This window comes from Larus michahellis, chromosome 6, assembly GCF_964199755.1.
Source record: "Larus michahellis chromosome 6, bLarMic1.1, whole genome shotgun sequence".
In the NCBI taxonomy this organism is placed as follows: Eukaryota; Metazoa; Chordata; class Aves; order Charadriiformes; family Laridae; genus Larus; species Larus michahellis.
In genome coordinates this window covers 43307418-43330096 of record NC_133901.1, presented here as the reverse complement: position 1 = coordinate 43330096, position 22679 = coordinate 43307418, and the positions used below count along the sequence as shown (strand labels likewise).

General features: G+C 40.2%; 1 protein-coding gene across 2 annotated transcripts in view; it reads right to left on the bottom strand.

Annotated features, from left to right (window-relative positions):
- Positions 1 to 1683: 1683 nt before the first annotated feature.
- The window catches only part of PARG (poly(ADP-ribose) glycohydrolase), a 76125-nt gene continuing 55129 nt past the window's right edge, over positions 1684 to 22679 (bottom strand). For both annotated transcript variants that reach the window (XM_074591529.1, XM_074591528.1), the window contains exons 14-18: positions 18738 to 18816; positions 17821 to 17929; positions 11927 to 12032; positions 6547 to 6675; positions 1684 to 5196 (exon numbers count right to left, since the gene is read on the bottom strand). In XM_074591529.1, coding sequence (XP_074447630.1) covers positions 5027 to 5196; positions 6547 to 6675; positions 11927 to 12032; positions 17821 to 17929; positions 18738 to 18816 — 593 coding nt within the window. In that variant the 3' untranslated portion in view covers positions 1684 to 5026. The remainder of the gene's footprint in view (positions 5197 to 6546; positions 6676 to 11926; positions 12033 to 17820; positions 17930 to 18737; positions 18817 to 22679) is intronic.

Genomic DNA, 22679 nt, shown 5'->3' with positions numbered 1-22679 from the left:
CATCCCACAGTGCCATCGAGAGCATTTGGAACATTTCAGCGCTTCCTTTAACTGCGTGCCAAGTGCTACTTACCAGAACTGTGTAACGTAACCCCGGCTGACAGCTCAGTTTAAGCAAAAATTGATGGTGTTGCTGTAATGGAGTTATTGGTGACAGATACCTCCTATGCAGCTTCCAGGTTGCACTCACTTAAGCGATGATAAATGAGCATGAAACACTGTTAGCACAAAACAAGATCATAAATACTCAATTCTTAGTTAAAAAAAAAAAAAACCCGACAACTTCAGACAGCTGTAGCATCTTGCAGTTGCCATGATTTTATGGATGTTCTCAACTCTTGTCAAAAACATACCATGAAATAGCAAATGCAGATTCAATAAAAAGAAAGGAAAAAAACCCCAAACTCATCATCCATCCAGAGCAAATATTGCATCACCCTACACTGGCTAATACACTGATGAACCTTACAGAGTTCTTAAGGGCTTTTGGTGTCCCAAGGTCTGACATCCATCTGTCCATCCTTCCATCCCAGAAAGTTGCGTAGGCCAAGAGGATGCAGACTGTTTGAAAGTAAACATCAAAAAGTTGTGAAATTCAGTTGTCTGGGGCTCCTCTACCAGAGTACTGACATAGGTGGGAAGCCAGTGGTTTGCGATGGAGAAAAATGAGAAGAGTCCATGGGGAAGCAGGCCTTGCAACTGCGCTTTATCCCTACAGAGTTATCTCCACAGGCTCCAGTTGCTTTTAAGAATTACAAGGGACAACATGAAGACCATCAGCCCTTCTCTACCCAACCATCACACTGCCAGGAGCCCATGATCTCCAGATTACCCAATGCTCAGCCAAACACCTCTTAGAGAGAATATCACTGTGGCCATTCACACGGGAAGAATTAAATCTAAAACCAGGAAGGCTGAACCGTGCTTGATGCTGAACCAAGACCCGGTGTGTGGCAGCAGCACGGGGCACCAGGCCCAGCCACGGCCAAGCTGCTCGTTCCCGCTTCCGCAGACGTGCTGGCTGCTCAGCGTCTTCCTTACAGTTCCCCCTGTGCTACAGACTAAATCCTTTAGCATTAACACTGCAAACTTTAATGAGCTCGGCTACATCTAAAACCTCAGAAGAACTCAGAAATTGTATTTTATTGTAATTTTCTGTAATGCTAAAAAAAAGAGTTCCTGAGCGGTTTAAAACAAGATTTTTGAAAAACACTTCTAAATCTTTTCATTTAGGAGGATGTCAGTCCCACTTTTACAAACTGTGCAAACATTTATGCAACATGTTCATTACTTCTGTCTTTTTAGGGCTTTATTCGCTTTTATTTAGTTATATTTCCTTCATGAAGTTTAAAGAATGGTCAAATGCTTACTTGCTTACCAAAAGCAAACTGGGAATTAACATCACAATGTCTGTCTGTGGCCATACCCACGTCTGGAATCTCATGCTAACACCCTTCCAATTTACAGCAGTTACTTCCTTTTTACATCACTACGCAGATGAGAGCAACCGCTACAATACTGTACAGTCAGAATAAATTACCTAGCTATATTTTATGTGTCAAAATATCCAAGTTATTAAATTTAGTGCTAGAACTACCTGTAGTATTGTGCGGTATACATTCAACTATGCTGGAATTTCTCTGTCCTGGAAAGTATATTACAAGACAAAGCACACAATATTGCTTCAGTCAGAATTTTTTTAATCATATTCCTACAAAAATCATGTAAACATTAGCATACAGATCCAGAAAAATCAATATAATATTATAATGGTGCATAAACTGTAAGTTTAGAAGAATGTCAGGAACACTTCAACAGTTTATAAATTAATATATACAGTAATGGGTACTCATCATTAGACAAGAACACCTCAAAACTGAGGAATTTAGGTGCAAGAGCTGTAAAACAAGAGAATTGCTCCAACACCAAACTTGACTATGAGGCAACACTGCAATCTACATGACTGCCTGTTGTCGTTTCATATTAAGCATTCAATTTAGCTGCTAAAAAGTATAAAACAAAAGTTTTGGTAGGAAGTTTATTTTTATTTGAAATCATATAGCAAACATCCCTAAAGTAATAATAATAAAAAAAACAACCAAAAACAAAACCCCAGAATACTCCATAAATAGGTTTCTAGCAGAGTGAAACTGAAGCTTCCTAGGCTGCGCAAAGAGATCATCGGCATCTCCGTTCCACGCGACTTCAAACAGAGCACCAAAAGCCATCTCTAGCTAAAGAAAAAGTCGCCGGCAGTTTATAAATAGCAGAGCGGTGGGTGGAGGGAAAAAGAAAGATAGATACAGGGCATGTAGTGGGGTTGATGCAAAATTCTTGTTTCCACATGCAGCATTCTGGGCAGTTTAGCTCTTTATTGAATTAGAAAGTCATGGGAATGTAACACTGTTGCTAATTTGTTAACTCTGGGCTATTTTGCCTAAAAAAACCAAACCAAAACGACCAAAAAAGATGATCTTCAGCCTGTCTGCGATCAAAGTCATATTCAAAGTGTTCGTACAACATTGCCCTTGAAAAGATCAGGGACACACAGTAGAACGTAGGATATATCACTCTTATTCAGATGACACATTAAACAGAAAATGAGTTCTTATTTTCCTTTTCTCCTGTCCATACAACCATATTTCATGGGGGGAAAAAAAAAGTATGGTAAACAGATCCTAAAGAACGGTCTCAAATAAAAGGCATTCTTCCCCATGTTAGAAAATTCTCAGATGAAAATACAGACTGCATAAAATGCCTAGGATTATCCTGGAAACACTTGACACTGCAAAAACTCTCTTAACTTGATACCCTATAATATGATCTTCAGAGAATCTTTCCAAAGTTAAATATATTTTCCTGTTTCTAGAGTTGAAATATAATTTTATGCCATCTGATTTTGGTACACTTTTCATACCTGACAAATCCCATCCCCTCACAATGAAAATTAATATTGCACTAATAAAGATGTATTTATTTACAATAAAGGGGAGGTCACATCTAGCCACCTAAAGCTTTTTGCTATATTTTCTTCCAGTTGTTTAGGAATAAATTCTGTTCACCTTTTCTATAGGAAGTCCTGAGTAGTAAGGTGAAGAAGGTTTGGCAGATAGCACCAATTTTCCATCACTTGTCTTAATTAACAGGGTACATTTATCATCAACAATGCATCTAGAAGCACTATCACAGCTGACCCTAAATGCCAAAATAAGAGCTTATCATAAAACACTGTTATTCCTATTGCCAGAATCAGAACCAACACTGAAACACCAGGAGCAGGAGAAAAGATTTCCAGCTAAACTCTGAGGATACAAGTTGCAAACACAGGAAAAAGCCTGATATTCTAGCCCAAATCTTCTCCTTATAACAGATGGGGTGAAGAAAACTTCAGCTGGTGGAAGAATAGGAAGAAGCCCTTGAACTGCTGCTGTGTCTGTCACCTTCCAAGCAACGCGCTTCCACGCCGCCCGCTTAGCATTACCGCAGCAAAGGTGCAGGACTCTGAAGGTGTTTATAAATGACCCAAACTCTTTGCTATTGCTTTCCAGAGCAGCCCAAGTGAGTGCTTTTTTGTAAGCCAGACTAATTACCATGTTGTGTTTCAGGCCTGGAGGGGATTTATTTGACATTAGCCAAAAGGATTTGTTGATACTAGAGCCTTAGCTCACTACATTTCCTGCTACGGTTTTCACTTGTATTGCTAAACTGGGAATAGCAACCATGACAGACCACAAAATCTAACACAGAAGAGGCTAAACTTAGCAATTTGGGCTTAAACTAGGTTTAATCTACTAATAGACAAACATTTCATTGGATTGGCCCTGTACATAGACCTGGAAAAGTTTTATCACAGATGTATCTGCAGTTTTGTGTAAACTATTAATGAACTACAGCAATGCTAATTTGGTATTCACAGAGATAGTAATAGCACAGTTTTTACACATCTTTTACCCTCTCTCCATTGTTACCACTCCCATGCCTAAAAAGACACAGGAGCCAACTCCTAACAAGACCTCGTGTTCTTATCTGTAGCCCGCAGACTTTCCTCCCACTGATAGGCGATTTCTATTTCCTCACTCACATTATCCCATGGGGAACTTACACTCACATACATGCATATTGCGAGAAAGGAGAACTGATATGACAATATAAACACAACCGGCAGACCTTAATTCAAATGGTATCGCCAACAACAGTGTACCTTGAGAAACTTCAGCTATACTGCCGCCTCTAAGACCTTGTTCAGTGTTGTAACAGATAGCACCAACAAAATGGTATTGAAGAGTTTCATGTGAAAATGTTTCCCTCTGCTTCCAATTTTGGTTACATTTCTAATTTTCCCCACCCTCCAGTACTTCATTTTTTCCTCTGCTTCTTCATGCTAACTTTTACGTCTGATACGATAAAGACAATGCAGTTGTGAAATGCGCTGTAGCTCCTCCAGAACCTTTCTATTTTAACCATTTATTAAGAAAATAGATTAAACCCAGGACATTTTAAATGAATGAAAAAGTTGGTAAGAACAGTGAAGGTACTGTGGCAGTCTTAAGGAGGTAATCAAATTATGACAATTTTCAGTAAGATCAGTCATTACAAGGCTTCTCTCTGAAATCATCCCAGGAGTTACACAGCTGCCTGTACTCCAGCACTAAGCTTACATGAGAAATCTAGACAAGATCTCTGAAAAATAAAGGCAAAGGAGCACAGAGAAATCTTCTAAAGTCTTTCAGCAATCTCTTGACTGAAATAGAAATATGTACCAAAACATCCTGCTTAACAAGGTATAACACAAACCAGATTTACCAAGTCTTTTCTGTACACGCATGAGCAAGGTTTTCACGTATGAAAACATCAAACAAAAAATCTTGTCTCTCAAAGGTGATTTTTTTTGTTATTTGGGTGTTATATGTAACTACCAATGCAGTCAATATATATTACATTAAGCCAATTCATACACTACACCCAGTGATTCAAACAATATACCAGTGGGAGGAGGTAAACAACATTCTAATCAAATACATTTATTTTAATCCCCGAAACACAACCCTTTTTCTTCGTCATCATCATCATCAGTAGAATCTGCATAGGACTCAATGGTGTTGTAAATGAAAGAGTACAGCTTCACATCTGGTCCTGAAGTAGAACAGCTTCTGCATTCTTCATTGTAGTATCTCAGTAACAGCCTATAAATGTCCCCTTAAAAATGAAAAGAAAGAATTTTAAAACAAGTAAGATCACGCCATAAGACGAATGTGTGACTGCAGCTGAAGACTGGAAACACACACTCACACTGAGATGGCGGCGAGGAACATCTCTTTAAATGAGCAGGGAAAGAGGAGGTAGATAACCACCTAAGGGGAACACAACTGTTTCCAAGTTTGTTCGGAACATGGGCTGGGCTCCCTGTCCTGGGAGAGTTAATTTTTTTCCTAGTAGCTGGTATAGCGCTGTGTTGTGGGTTTAGTATGAGAATGTTGATAACACACTGATGTTTGTAGTTGTTGCTAAGTAATGCTTATACCAAGTCAAGGCCTTTTCAGCTTCCCATGCTCTGCCAGTGAGGAGATGCACAAGAAGCTGGGAGGGAGCAGCACCAGGACAGCAAACCCAACCTGGCCAGAGGGTTATTCCATACCATATGACGTCATGCTCAGGATATAAACTGGGGGAGTTTGCCGGGGGGCAGTGATTGCTGCTTGGGAACAGACTGGGCGTTAGTCAGTGGGTGGTGAGTGATTGCATTGTGGATATTGTTTTGTATATATATTTTTTTAGTCATTATTATTATTATTTTATCTTCCTTCACTGTCCTATTAAACTGTTTTGTTTTTTTTTTTTAATCTCAAATTTTACTTTTCTTTTTCCTGATTCTCTCCCCTATCTCACTGAAGGGGGCAGGGGAGGAGGGAAGGGGAGCAAGCGAGCAGCTGCGTGGTGTCTGGCTGCCTGCTGGGTTAAACCACAACAGCTCCCTCAACTTTCTGCTGAGCTTTCAGCACAACCTCTCCAGACGTTAGGCTTGCATACACGCTGCGTACAAACCCACTGCCAGTTACCCAGCTTTGTGCTTCTGTCCAAGAAATGGAAGACATTTAACAGCCACAGTGGGGCAACGGATACACTGCTTTTCTTGTATTGCTACTGGGTAGCACATCTGACCACTAACTCATCTGGCAGCGTCAAGCCAGAACCACTGTAAGACAAATCTAGATCAAGAATGCGTAAGCAGATTTTCCCTTTTTAAAGCGTTTTGAGTTGTATTAAAAACTTTTGCAAACCTTCTGTCTACCACGTGTATCCATGTTTTCCGCATTCTGGAACCTAACTCCCAAGTGAGTTACAAAAGGATTCTAGAAGTCTTAACAGATTAACACTGTGCAGTTGACCCTGAATCAGAAGAGTTCCACACTCTGGAAACAGGTGCAAATAAACCAAGACACATTTGCTTGTGTTCAGGACCTGATGACAATAATTCTTACTGGACAGTTTCCACTGACAAAGATGGTTAAGTCTCTTTGCTGTGTGGAAAGATTTCTTTATGCTCACCAATAGTTTGGCCCTTCTCACAGAGAAAAGTGTGCATGCTGTAAATATCCCGCATCAGCTCCACATCTCCAAAGGTAAAATAAACAACATCACGTCCAGCCTCAGCAGCTGCCAATATCTGTATTAAGGCTGAAAAAACAAAAAAGATTACACACATGAATATAGGATAAAACAATTTGCTGAAGGGGAAAAAAACACAGCCTAAGTTTACAGCAAATAATCATACAACCCACCTCCAGGTGAATGCTGCAAAGCAATCTGAACAATGAGTAGATAAATATTACTTCCACTTTTAAAACAAAGTAAAGAATACTGGGCACTGCAGCTCGAGAGTGTTGAAGTATTCTGCTGGAGTCACTACTGACACCCACCTTTACTTTCCGGATAAACAACGTGCATAAAAAAAAAACAAAGGGTTTTTTTTTTGGTCCGTGTCCACCCCCAAGCAGCATTCAGGCAGTAATTACCCAATAAACGTGTAAGACAACAGAGCACCTTCTTACATCCTGGTTTAAGCTGCTCACATTGAGTCACAAGTAGTGGGGTAAACAGCATCCGTTAGCACATCCCAATTTCCACTCTCTGCCACCCTTCAGAAGGAAGGGAGCCAACCCCTTCACTAGGTGAGCTACACAAAGCAGGAGCTGACCCAACCTGTACCTCCCAAGAGATCTACAGTTCTGCAGCCTCTTACTGCGCCATTTAAGGTGTCCATCTTACCTATAATAGAAGTATGCAGCATAAAATATGATGGTCACTCTGACCTATAAAACGTAGGTGGCGATGCCAGGAATGCAATTCGGGTTATTTAATTTCCAGCTTTATGTCAAACTCACTGGACCAAGCTGTGTCCCAGGTTCTATCAATAGCTAACATTACAAAATAGACTTTGTTTTTCTATATGGAAAAGAAAGAAGAATGCTTCCTATCTTGGAAGCAGATTTTTGAAGATTCATCTTGAGTAATCCTCTGGGGATTGATCAAAATTGATCAGTGGTCTGGCTGAGCCAAGCTAATGACCCACTGCAATTGGAGCAAGTGGCTCCGGTCCAGCTATATTTTCTCGCTGCTCGCCCACCTCCTGACTTTTCTGCAGCTCTCAGGTGCTCACCAGACATCTTGCTGAGCCAATTCCATTCACCAACCTGGCAGAAAAGTTACACGGCAAAAGAATAGGCGCTAATTGTTTTCTGCTAGATTAGCAGTTGAATTGGCCGAGTGAAGGGTTTGCTAAGGTGCCAGGGAGGGCACCAAACCATACAGCCGAGAACAGGGAAGGGAAGAAGAAACACCAGGACCCTTTTAGGTAGCACCAAACTATTACAAGAGCAAAGCTTCTTCTCCAACCAATACCGCCAGGCTGGAGCGTCACTGACGCATATAATCAGTCACACGTTCATCTCAGGTAATGTTGCAACAGTCCAAATACTGGACCCCCACAACTATTTCATCTATTGCAGCTTATCTTATTTCTGAGCGTATGGGTGGGGTTCTGATAATCATTCTTTCCTTTTCTACCCAGTAAGCAGGCTTAATTAAAATGTGATTAATATTGTCTTTGTAAATATTAATTTTAAATAAAACAACATACGTGCTGCATTACCACCTGCTAGTGGGAACTAAACAGAAAGCTGTTCATAGCACAGCTCAAGAAAGCTGTTCATAGCTCAAGAATCTCTCACATTTTTAAACAGAGACCTAATAAAATACTGCATTCTTTAATAAAAAAAAACAACCTCTTGTAAACCCACAGCTAAAATTATAAATTACATGATTCACATGTGAAATTAATCTCAATCTGGGAATGATATTTTAATTAAACTACTGAACCAGCTGTGGATTTGGTAAAGCTTCAGTAGTTCAGCTTGTAAAGGCTCTAATTAACTAGCTTGCATAGGGGAACAGAACCTAATGAATCTTATTATTCATTCCAAACAAACAATGCAGCTTCACTTTACAGAAGATATTAAAAACATCCTACTGTTTATTTTGAATTGCTATAAATCTCATGAAACGAGGGTCAAACTTTCCGTCAAGAATCAGGCTTCACGATCTGCTGGGCATTAATGATATACAACACCAATGTGAAATTTCCATGCTACTGATGCAGAAAGGAGCATCACCGGGAGAGCAACAGAGGCTGCGGTACAGGGGATGAGAGGGATGTGGGCTCTCCTGCCCCTTCCACCCAGCCAGTGTGATCCCATTTAACTCTTCGGGACTCGCACCTGAAGAAACGGCTGTGCTGACGTACCTTCTTCTATCACCCAGGAAGGGTGGCAGAAGCACAATACAAATCCCCCTGGGGACCCAACTGTCCCCACAGGCCCTACGCATCAGTCCCTTTTACCCAGAGGAAAGGATGGTACCACCGGGGGCTCCCCTACTGCGATACTGCTGCATTTACATGAGGCAAGGTGCATGGTTTTCTCTCCTTCCGCTAATCCTACAAGGCGCTTTCTAAAGCTGATGGCAGTCTTCCTGTTGAGCTTTGTCGTCTCCTTCCTGTTGAGCTTTATTGTCTCAGGTAAATAAGAACACCAAATCAGCTAAAGAGTACTTTCTCACAATTGTTAGAAGTTAAATTTATGTATTTATGAGATGCCTCATCAGATCATTTCCTTTGCATTTTCAATAAAACAACACTTTTTCAATCTTTCGACAGTCGCATAGAGCCCCTGCAGCTAGTAATTGTTAAATTATCCTCTGGTTTGAAACGCAAGACAAGATCTTCTAACTTTTCCCAATTATACAAATATACTTTTTTCAGTATGGAAGGTCTTAAGTTTATACTAAAATTTAGTGGAAATATCCCTAATTTAGATGGAATCTGTCTTGTTGACATACCAGGTCTTTAATTTATAAAGCCAGATTATTTTATTCCTCCCTTAAGAATACTTTAGTTGTTGCATTATCTGTGACCTTGAGTGAAACCATATTTTACACCCAATCACGTTCCTTTAATTCATGACTAAAAAAAAATCACAATAAAATATCATAATGCATTATGGCGCTTATCCAGTTATATCCAATTACATCAAATACTTCGGAGGTTCTGAAGCCTCTGTTACAGATCCAGATACTACGTCTGAAAGGACGAGGGTGTATATTTAAGAATGTTAAATCAAAAAGCAAGATTTTAAACTACGAAAACCATTTTGTCATTGTAATACACTGTCAAGCCTGTGTAGTCACCAGAAGCTATTTATTTGGGCTCAGTAAAACCGTGATACTGATAGTCTCAGAATTTTCTAAACCATACTCTGAAATGAAGATTTTATGACTCCTTATGAAGTGTAAAGGATTATTCTCCAGTGTAAGATATTTGCTTATAATGAAATGAAACCATTGAGAGAATTTGCAGTTCAGAATAACCCTACACAGCACTTTCAAACAAAAGGGAGAAACAATTTTAGCGTTTATGACCGTGCAGGGACTATCTGTGAACTGGAAAAGACTTCATTTGGTTATCACACCTCAAATGCAACTCTATTCTGACAAAAAACACACATGACAAACTACTGTAGTCTTTTCGTAGCTCATAGTTTACAAAAAAAAAAAAAAAAAACACACCAGAATGAAGCCAAGTTTCTTGTTTCTAGTCAGCATCAGCTCAGAGAAAAAGAGGACATACTAAACGACTAGCTCCATACCCCATAACACATCCCTGTCATTTAATTCTTTTTATTAAGTATTGATTTTTCAGAGTCAACTAAGAAATTAAGCTGAGTTTACAAAAAGAGTAACTTAAGTGCAAATTAAACCAAAGTCTTTCTTTGTAAGGGCTACCAAAAGAACAGGAGAAAACTTGAGAGTACACACATAGGTTTAGATGAATTTTTCTTAACAGCAGCAGTGCTGTAACTTGCTGTTAAGTGTTAATCCTCGCAGACTTTGGAAAAATTAATGAGGTTAATCCAAAACCAGAGGAAAAGTTACATAAATGAAAGTTCAAACTAAAATATTAAGTTAAAATGTAACTGAGACAATGTTCAAGTCTTTCCATGCTGTTGTTCTGCCCCGAGTTCATATCCAAGTTACGAAGCACCACATCTCATGGCTCATTTCTTTGCCTACATCAAGGACTTTTCCTATGGGCTACCTCACCAAACAGACTCGGCTCTGGCAATCTTTGTCAGCGTGCTTCAGTTTTGAGCTCCGAGCGATGGGGAGAGGAAGTAAAGCATTGCAGTGAGCAATGCCTAGTCTAAAAATCACATCCAATGTTGAACAAATAATGGCTTAGACCAGATGAGCAATATTTTTATCAGCAAACCATATGTTAAGAAAAATATATGTGGGATTTTACAGTTCGGATCCAAGAGGAGGCCTTATGCAAATCAAAGCATTTATTAAACCTTCCAAACATAATCATAAATCAAGTATGATCAGATCCTGCAGTAAATACTACTTCTGATATTGATGATCTGCACCTGACAGCCCATTTTATCTCATGGAAATCAAAAACCAACTGTCAGGAAATCAATGAGCATTGAGAAAAAATATAGATGCCCACTGAATAAAACACATTAAGAAAGCAAGCTGATGAGGCTGGTAGCCTGATGGTTGTTTGTCTCAATGTAACTACCTAAAGCTCTTCAGAAAAGTAAATTTCAAATACTCTCCAAATGTTTGAAAACAACAAAAATGTAAATTTCTACTTAGAACTATATGAATCAGGATATCAACGTGAACGTCAGGATCCATCAGTTCTTGACTTGATAGGAAAAGCCTTAAATGAACGTAGGCATGTGGTATCTGCCGCATTATAAATACTCTAATTAAAAATAAAAGAACTTGAGAAAGTGAGTGATACAGCAGGCAAGTCAGGAAAGAAAGGAGCACGTCTGAGTGACTGGAAACCTCTCTGGCATACAGCAATATATTAAGGAGCAAAACTAAACATTAAGCATTACCAGCAAATCAGTGAGGCCTTGCAAATTACCAGGTACTTTAAACAGCTTTGCAGAGATATAAATCCAGAAAGGTCAATTGATTTATACGACTGAGAACTGCAATTAGTATATTCTTTTGTGAACTAATATTACGTGTCTGTGTGCTTTTGAAGGTTTTGGTGATATAGGTCCTTGTAAACTCAGCATTTCACCATCACGTACTTACCTCAAACTTTAAACTGAAAATAGCTTATAAAAGCAGCGTGCATTTTTACCGTGTAATGTTTAGGCCACATTACTCATGGCCTAAAGATCAAAGCTAATGAACCAGTTCTATGGACAGCTTAACTATTATTCCAATTCTTGGCTAAAATGTATTAATTCAAACAAAACCAAAAAATGTACTTGAACAAAAAAAAAGAGGCCAAGAATCAAAATCTAAGTTATTTGTTTCATTTAGACATTAATGAATTGCTACAGTTTACCTTTTAATCGGGAGTCCCCTCCAAAGGCACCACATCCCCAGTTTCCTGTGGCTATTGCAGAGAGGTGCTGGGGTGGAACGTTGGGTCGAGAGAAGCCACAGTAGGCCTGCAGGCAGACAAGAGTCAGAAGAAGTTGAAGGCAATCTGTTGCGATATTTTCAAACAGTAAGATAAGAATAATCAGAATTATTTTCTAGCAATATCAAATTCAAACTACTTCAATGCACCATTAGTCTTCCTTTAAATTTAAAGGTCAATCACTAAAGAATTCAAGGCAAGAAGAATGTTGCTTTACTTGGATCCAAGTTAAAAATTAGATACAGGTGCTGACTCCTGGGGATTTCACTGCAGCTATAGGAAACTTTTCAGGATAGCCAGAGAATAACAGTAGATTGTATCGTGTTTGTTGCTTTTCAGCCCATTTAGCACACAGGACAGCTGAAGTGCTATGTCCAGTATTATGAAATTCCTCAAAACTGAAAATAAAATACAAAGTGGCATCTTAGAATACAGGTCTAATGCAATAAATGAGGGTAGGAGGAGAAGGTGTGACATTCACTACGAAATCTTGAGTAAAGGCAGGTGCTTCCATGTATAGAAAAAAAGGATAAGTCTTTTTGTGTGCTTTTTCAACAGTACAAAAATGTATTGAATTGGTACAGTTGTCTGGTAGAGATTGAAGTACCCTCGGTTTCATTCCAGTCTGATCCAAGCTGCAAATTCAGACTTCTGTTGGTTGTAATTTAGCAGGATACCATGACTTAGAGTTTGCATAAGGAGCTCTTACACATGGGCAGGCGCGTGCAGCTATTGAGCTCTCTCAAGCCAGAGCTATTAGTGTGCTTACTGCCCAAAGCATGTTTGTATGGAACCAGCGGGCCAAGCAAGCTATCACTCTGGCTCTGTGGACAATAATTCTTCAGTTTCCATCCTCCCAGTGGGGAAATGGACTGGTGTTGCAACAGCACGCCATTTTCTTTCCAGCTTTTACTTAGCAGGCATGTATTTCTCAACTCGCCAGGACATGGAGAACGGAAACTGTCTTGTCAGACACAACAACAATGTCAGCAAATACGTGGAAGGACTTCAGCAGCCGTGAAGAAACACATCGAGGTAAGTGCTCCTGTATGATTTTTCATAGCAAACAAAGGATAAAGATAAAACTAATCACTTCAAAAAAAAAAAAGACAATGTACTGATATTTTAAATAGGTTTCACTTAGGAATACAGAAACATGAAAGCTTTCTGTGCAGTTTTAAAACAGTTGCGGGTGATGCGGGAAGCAGAAGAGCTTTTAAGCAGAAGAGCGTTTGAACTACATAAATGAATCTGTTTTTAAGTTATACACAACTGCAAATATATGGTATCTCATATTATTTAGAAGTTGTGTGATGTTTACAATTGGTTTGTTTTCATATAAAACTGTTACACGTAGTTCTCACAATTAACACGGTTTGAAACTTAACTGTTCCACATACCATAATTCTCAGGGAAACATTTCCTGCTAAAGATGAAGCTATAGCTTTTTTTAATCAGAGACTATCAAAATAGGTTTAATGGCATTTATGAGTGGGATTGCAAGCCCAATTATAAATCAGTTGTTCCTTAGGTTTTGGAGGATTTGGAAAGTGCAACTTGTAATAAGAAAAGTTATTCCTAGTGAGAATCTTTATTAGGCAATAATTTAAGGGGCTAGTAAAGATGAAACAGTGACATCTCTTACACATACATCTATCTGCAAATCTTCATGCTGAAATCAGATACAATGATTTTTTTTTTCTTATTCCGAACAGCTGGCTTTAGACAATATTAATCTTGTTTTCTGAGTATGGGTTAAACCAGAAACAAGGGTCAGCCTCAGACAACTACCTTCTGAGAAAACTAACCGAGTGAACATCTGGTTCTTTAAGACAAAGAAAAAAATCATATAGACCTATAATAAAACCCAAGTTCTAAGAAGAACCACTTTAAGTTGACCACGTGACCTGCCTTCTGGATGCGGGGAAGGCTGTGGACATTGTCTGTCTGGACTTTGGTATGGCCTTTGACACCATCCCCCACAGCATTCTGCTGGAGAAGCTGGCGAATCCTGGCATAGACAAGTGTACTCTTCGCTGCGTTAAAAACTGGCTGGATGGCCGTGCCCAGAGAGTCGTGATCAATGGGGCGAAATCCTCATGGCAGCCGGTCACCAGTGGTGTCCCTCAGGGCTCAGTTTTGGGGCCAGTTTTGTTTAATATCTTTATCAATGATCTGGATGAGGGGATTGAGTGCACCCTCAGTAAATTTGCAGACGACACCAAACTAGGTGGGAGTGTTGACCTGCTTGAGGGTAGGAAGGCTCTACAGAGGGACCTGGACAGGCTGGATCGATAGGCCAAGGCCAACTGCATGAGGTTTAATAAGGCCAAGTGCCGGGTCCTGCATTTTGGTCACAACAATCCTAAGCAACGCTACAGGTTTGGGGAAGAGTGGCTGGAAAGCTGCCTAGCAGAAAAGGACCTGGGGGTGCTGGTGGATGGCCAGCTTAACATGAGCCAGCAGTGTGCCCAGGTGGCCAAGAAGGCCAACAGCATTCTGGCTTGTATCAGGAATAGCATGGCCAGCAGGAGTAGGGAAGTGATCGTGCCTCTGTACTCAGCACTGGTGAGGCCTCATCTCGAGTACTGTGTTCAGTTCTGGGCCCCTCTGTACAAAAGGGACATAGATGTGCTGGAGCGTGTCCAGAGGAGACCTACCAGGCTGGTGAGGGGTCTGGAGACCAGGTCATACGAGGAGAGGCTGACGGAGCTGGGCATGTTTAGTTTGGAGAAGAGGAGGTTGAGGGGAGACCTAATTGCCCTCTACAGCTACCTGAAAGGAGGTTGTAGAGAGGTGGGTGTTGGCCTCTTCTCCCAGGTGAATAACGACAGGACCAGAGGAAATGGTCTGAAGTTGCAGCAGGGGAGGTTTAGATTAGACATTAGGAAGAATTACTTTACTGAAAGAGTGGTCAGGCACTGGAACAGCCTGCCCAGGGAGGTGGTTGAGTCACCATCCCTAGAGGTATTTAAGAAACATCTAGATTTGGCACTTCAGGGCGTGCTCTAGTGGCAGAGATTGTAGGTTGTTTGGTTGGACTCGATCTCAAAGATCCTTTCCAACCATGAAGATTCTATGATTCTATAAGTTGTTTCAGTCATTTCCGAATGTCTAAAAAAATAACAAACAAAAGGACCTCTGGAAACAAATGGATGCTGAGCTATGCCTACTAATAAATAATACACTTGTATTTCAAAGCCTGTGTGCATATACTGTGCTTACTGAGTCCTGCTTTATTAAATCGTAATAGAGTTGCAGCTTACTTCACCAAATTGTTTTCACCCACAGAAAAATCTTAAGGTTAATATTAATTTTAAAATCAAACTGAAAAACACACCACAGTGCATTTAAGTATTTGATTTGTTAAAACATTCTAGAACCTACAATGAACTTAATGAAATTTTTACTGTAGTAAACAGAATTAACTCAGGCTTAAAATTTTCTTTAAATACCAATCAGTTCTCAAACAACATCAGCCAAACTGACACACTGTATAAAAGTTGCATGGATCTACCATAATTTATTTTAAAAATCCAAACCCAATCAATAATACTGAAAATTGTAGGCAGATCATAAATTCACTAGAGTAGGTAATTTGAATTTTGTACTAAGATACCACTGGAGTTAAAATTTATCTACTGTCTTTTTCAGGGCTAATTTCATTACCAACCATGAAGAAACAAGCTGATGAATGTTACTTTAGTCAAGATGCTAAGGTTTTATGATGAAATTAAATTAGTCCTTCAGCACTGTAAATATTTCTGGGAAGGGAAAAAAAAAAAATTAGCCTTCAGGTACATTTCCTTTCCCTTTCCAGCTGAGAATTAGGAACACACCGCCCTATGTTTGAATTTATTTAAAATGCATCCTATATTATTCTATACCCTCCTATAGTACAGAAAACAGCAGACTTTAACAACGGTAGTGTTATGCCCTTATATTTAATAGCCTAGCTAAGCAGAGGCCCACTGCATGTATAAATGTTGAAGCAAACTAAGCAGACCTTGTCGTTAGCAAGTTCTGAACCCAAATATAAGGACACTAATACAGTATTAACTGCATAAGCATTCCTGTACTCAACTGCCCAGTAAAAATAGCATTGCCATTGCTATAACAGGCCACAGATCTTTCACTACATATGCCTTATACTAACCGTGCAAGGCCCTCACTCTGACTCATTAGCTTTCTTATTAACTTAGGAGAATTCGCTATGTGAACGGGAGATTGATACCAGGCATCTCTTGTTAGGAGATAAAAATTCATGTGTGGGATAACAGCAAGAGGCCTTGAAAACATTGGCTCAGGTCTCAGAACTATAAACAGCTCATTAATGGCAATTAACTAGTCACTGAAAAAGTACAATCTCAAGAGCTGGGAAAAGACTGCTTTAGCTTCAAGAATAGAAGCAGCAGCAAAGCAAGAAAAACAAACAACATGAAAATCTCAGCCATGAAACATGATAAAGCACCTGCCGTGCCTTGGTTTCCCAAGCCACACTCTCAAACATGATGCAGCACATAGTCCAGGGCAGAAAGCAAAGACTGGGAGCCATCTAGAAACTCAAATACCTTATTTAAGGACAAGATCCCACATTACAGAGAACAGGGTAGAGAAAAAGATGCCCACTGCAGTTCCAGCTTCCCTGGTCAGAGAGCTCTTCAACCTGGCAACCTTGATGACGATGACTATCAAGGACCATGGCCCTTAGACATAACTATGCAGTTTTGTACACACACAGCTAACGCAGGGTAGGCCAAGGACTGACTGCTCTGAATACATAGTAATAATGATTAATAATGTGTAAGAATTATTAGTAGGAAGTGTGCTGTTTCTGAATGTCAGTCTAAAAGTTTTGTTTAAAGGATTAAAACTGGTCTAATTTATGAGTCTTCTGAACACCCCCACCACTGCAAGCTGTAACTGGCATGTATATTCATATACTCATTTGCAACAGCCCGTACAGCTATTGTGCAAATAAAGATAGGAGATTTATGAACAGCTAGACCTGATCTCAAGACGACATCAATACACAAAAAGATAAAACTCTCAGGTAATACGGCAATACTCCAAGAGAAAACAAGGAAGGTAGAAGAAAAGCAAGTGGCACTGTATTTATGAAATATCACCATGCTAAAACATGAGGCACCCCCTTCTCCACCTTTACTGGAGGGATGAGTAGGGGAAAAGAACTTAAAATCATAATCATAGAATGGTTTGGGTTGGAAGGGACCTTAAAGATCATCTCATTCCAATCCTGCTGCCCCAGGAAGGGACACCTCCCACTAGACCAGGTTGCTCAAAGCCCCATCCAGCCTGGTCTTGAACACTTCCAGGGATGGGGCATCCACAGCTTCTCTGGGCAACTCGTGCCAGTGTCTCACTGCCCTCACAGTAAAGAATTTTTTCCTGATATCTAATCTAAATCTGCCCTCTTTCAGTTTAAAACAGTTACCCCTCATCCTATCGCTACGCTCCCTCAATAAAAAGTCCCTCCCCGCCTCTCCTGTAGGCCTCAAATAATTTAGGAGGACAGGGAAGAGTTAACAAAATGTACGTCCAAATTTCATTTATATTTTTGAAAGTTAAAATATACCTTTGAATAGCATATCGAAGGATAAGAACCATTCAATTTGACAAGCTTCTGCTTTAACATTGGACAGCAAACCCCTGGAAAGTACACCTTTTATAAGAGACACAACTAAGCAAGAATTTCCTTAGCTGAAGATAATAATACAAAAATATTTGAACAAACAGGTACTATAAACATTAATGGAAGAGCCTTAGACTGCAGGAAGTTGTAAGAAGTTACTGGCCTTGTTGAGCTCTCTTCTAATTTTCTCCGGACCAAACTGATCAAGGAAGCGTCTGAAGTGAAATGCATCTATAGCAACAATTTCAGTGTAGCGTCGCTGCCATTCATCCCTAACATTGAAGGGAGGAGAAAAGTAGATGACATTAGTTGTTTAATATTGGCCATATAATTGTGATCCAAAATGAGCAATTCCCTGCAAGCTTTTCTGTTAGAAGCAGACAGAAATGTGAGCTCGTAACAGACAAGGGAGCACTTTTTTCTTTGTGGGTTGGGAATGAAAACAGCATCAGAAATGAGACAGGTCTCCCTGTAAGCTTGGAAATACCCTGGCTAGACTTTGGGCATAAACGTGAAAAAAAATCTAATTACAAAGCAGTATTTGTTAAGTACATAAGAACGGCGCAAGGTCAAAGAAAAGCAGTTTGGCTCTCTGTCTTCCTCCAACATTCAAATGAGAACACATTGTGTATGTTTCATTACCAAATGGATAATTTTGTGTATGCACTATGATAACATTGTTGGAGAAATAAATTCAAGAGCTCAGAACTTTCTACTCAGATTAATGATATTAAGTCTTATTTTGCCACGCATCAGCTGCACTGTGGCCTCAGGTATCATCGTTAAACATCTTGTGATATTACAATCCACAGTTCAGCCAGTATCTTAACAAAAATTTGCATTAAATACATATAACCGTAAAAGACGTTGGTTTAAGAACTGACATACTGGCAGGTACCATTTATTAGCATTAATATCTCATTATTAATATAAGGTAACTTTCTTAGCTTGTTGAAGAGAACAGGATCAAACAGTCCAATTCTCTATTAAGGCAAATGCTAGGAAATACTTAAAACACCAAGTTTGCATATTTATACATTTATTTATTCCTTCACTTGAAATATTTATGTGGAACTTTACCTTGGGGTCTTATCTTCATGGCTCCTTGCCCACCGGTAAGTTTCTGCATAGCCTGTGTACTCACTGTACTGCTCAGTACCTAAAACAAATCATTTTCTGTATTACATACAAAATATGTACATATTTTTTCACTTGTCAAATCTTTCATAGGAACCACTGCTTCTCCAAATGAACACGAAGCTCTCAGAAGCAATGGAAAACAGAGATTCCTATCTGTACCAAGAACACAAGATCTTCTGGAACCAGTAGAAGCTTCTTTTCCACAGATGACACGTAGCATCCACCACAGAACATGACAAGTGCAGATCTACGTATGCTGTCCAGTATATAACAAGAAGATAGTTTTCAACTTTGCCACTGTCAAGTTCAATAGCTTCTCAAGAAAATGCCTGTCATCTTTAAAGTTTTACTGACTAACATCCGGTTAGCGAAGACTGCGAGCCTTCGCGCCACCAGCATTTTGCTTTTCTTTTTTCAGGCTACTACCTGTAAACACGATGATAAAATAGTCACTCCACTACTGAAAACACGGCAGCCCTACTTCATCATAATTTAGCAAGTGTCTGGGCTGACAGTTTTGGAAACATAGACAAAAAATATGAAATTCAAAAGTGTATATCGTGGGCTATATGTTTATACATTTATTTCTCTAACAAGTTTTATTCCTCTAACAAAATTAAAATCCATAAAGCCAAAGAAAACCCTGATGGTCAGAAACCAAGCAGATTTCCAACACGCCAGTGACCCAGTTTGTCACCCTACAGTCTCTTGAGAGCAACCTTACATAAGGCTAGGTACAACTGTTCAGCTTCCTCCTCCCATTGCCCAATAAATCACCCCTTTCCCTTGTTACCCTTTTGTTTTGCATTTGTTCAGCACAATTCCTGCACTACGGTTCCTGACACGCACTCTCAGATACCACAGCAATTCCTGGCACTGAATGGAGTGAAAGGCCACCGCTCTCGGCTGCAAGAGTCAGTACCAAGAAGCTGCTTCTGTAAAAGCTCAAGGACCCACAAAACCATGGTGTGGAGCATAACTTGGCTGCTCTGTGAAGAAGTGCAGCAGGGTATCTTGGCAAGCGTTAATGGCTTGTAAGAAAGTAACACATTAAGACCTCCGCTAATTTTAGCTTTTATGCTCTGCCACGCAAACTTATTTTCAAAAAGGTTTATCCCAAGACCAAGGAAAGCATTTTAACTGAGAGTAAGGACCATAACGTTCCTAAAAGCCTGCCTTTCACCTCATTTTACCGAACTTCAGGATCTTGCTTAAAAACCTGGGGATGTGCAAATCCTTCAAAGAAATAGTCCTAAGTAGCACCACAGCAAAATCACAACTTTTCCCCCTGTTTTGAGCTCGCGACAGCTGAATTTCAAAAGTAGGGGACCGAAAAGAATGCCTCATTTGGAAAATTTCAGCTCATACAGGTACAGTTTGGCACAAGTCATAAACAGTAAGAGTAGGAAGAGAACTGTTAAGCAACCCCTTAATTACAAACAGTGACACCAGCTATGCCTATAAACAGAACAGTAAACTAGGTTTTAGAAAGGCCTGTAAGCTGACAGCACAAAACATCCGACTACTAAGACAACAGTAGTGCCTAACTATTGCATAGATCGGAGATACTCTGAGAATACAAATGTTTAAATTCAAAGTTTTTCAGTCTCTAAATAAATAAAAAAAAGTTAAACAATCAGAAACATAAAATGATTCACTTTTAACTTCATCGGACGAGGGAATTTGAATGCTTGCTTTCAGTAATCTTAAGCATATGAAACATATGCTCTTAAAACGGTTTTAAATGATGCATATACTTTAAGACATTTATTTTAACTGAAAAGACTTATCAGCGCTTCTTTAACTTATCTGTCCCTACTATCCACTCATCATTATTTGTCTAGACGATTAACCATACGGAGGGCACACAAATTCCAGTCAAGGCTATTTTGAAAAGTTGCTATGCAAAATGAGTGGGATGGTAAAAGATTCCTCACCAAGAATTCACTTCCTGTTACAAAAATCAAAGCCATCAAAATTGTGATGGCAGAATATGCCTGCATATTCACACACATTCATGCTCTCGTACAAAGGACAACTGTGAGCGGCTTAAGTATTCAGAAATCAGCCTTCTAATCGAACTGTAGGCTATCAGCCTTCACTAAGACTTTTCCTGATGTACGCAAAATTCAGATTTACAGATATGCTTGGAAAAACCATCTGAGCAAATAGTAAGACAAGACAGACAAGGGAAGCATGTGACTTTTTTTGACAGCTCTCTTCATGGGACAGCATAGCAAAACTTCCAACTTTGAAAAGGAAGCATTCCCTTTGGCATCTAGCACGTGGAAAGGAAAGACTGGGTTATCAAGATATTGTAACAGGATAGATTAAATGACAGTCGGAGTATTAAGCTGACTTTTTCAAGGTTCATCGTTTTCATTAATTTTTATCAAAGTACAGTGTCTGATGATGAAAGCACCAGAAAACTAACAAACAAGCAAGCAAATACATATATATATATTTAAAAAAAATAAAATCAATAGCAGAGAAAGTCAAAAAAACCACAGGAACTCTAAACTCATGTCCCAGAAACCCAAAGTTAATGAAAATCAATGGGTTTTCAGAAGTGAAGCTCTGGAAACGTGTCAGACAAAAATGGTTATTCAACTGGCAGCACTTTTGCCTGTGAACTACTGGGATACAAGCTGCTGTTGCTGGGAGAACAGACGCAGTACGGGATAAGCTATGAAGCTATAGTGAAGCTATGTAGGGAAAAAATCAGGAGGGCCAAAGCCCAGCTAGAACTAAACCTGGCTTCTGTTGTCAAGGCCAACAAAAAAAGTTTCTATAAATATATTAGCAATAAGAAGAGGACTAAGGATTATCTCTGTCCTCTAGTAGATGGGGCCGGCAACATAGTGACCAAGGATGAGGAAAAGGCTGAGGTACTTAATGCAGTCTTTGCCTCAGTCTTCAGCAGTAGGACCAGTTGTCCCCTGAGTACCCAGCCCCCTGAGCTAGAAGACAGGGATGGGGAGCAGAATGAAGCCCCTCTAATCCAAAGGGAAATGGTGAGGGACCTGCTTCAGCACCTGGAGGTGCACAAATCTATGGGGCCGGATGGGATCCACCCAAGGGTATTGAAAGAGCTGGCGGAGGTGCTCGCCAGGCCACTTTGCATCATTTATGAGCAGTCCTGGACAACCGGGGAGGTCCCAGCTGACTGGAGGTTAGCAAGTGTGACACCCATCCACAAGAAGGGCCGGAAGGAGGATCCGGGGAACTACAGGCCAGTCAGTCTGACCTCGGTGCCTGGGAAGGTCATGGAACAGATCCTCAGTGCCATTACACGGCACATGCAGGAGAACAGGGTGATCAGGCCCAATCAGCATGGGTTTGTGAAGGGCAGGTCATGCCTATCAAACCTAATACCCTTCTATGATAAGGTGACCCACTTAGTGGATGAGGGAAAAGATGTGGATGTTATCTACTTGGATTTTTGCAAAGCTTTTGACACTGTTCCCCACAGCATTCTCCTGGAGAAACTGGCTGCTCATGGCCTGGACAGGTGTACTCTTTGCTGGGTAAAAAACTGGCTGGATGGCCGTGCCCAGAGAGTGGTGGTAAATGGAGTTAAATCCAGTTGGTGTCCAGTCACAAGTGGTGTCCCCCAGGGCTCGGTGCTGGGGCCGGTTCTCTTTAATATCTTTATCAATGATCTGGATGAAGGGATCGAATGCACCCTCAGTAAGTTCGCAGATGACACTAAACTGGGCGGGCGTGTTGATCTGCTTGAGGGTAGGTTGGCTCTGCAGAGGGATCTGGACAGGCTGGACCGATGGGCTGAGACCAATGGTATGAGGTTCAACAAGGCCAAATGCCGGGTCCTGCACTTGGGACACAACAACCCCATGCAGCGCTACAGGATTGGGGCAGAGT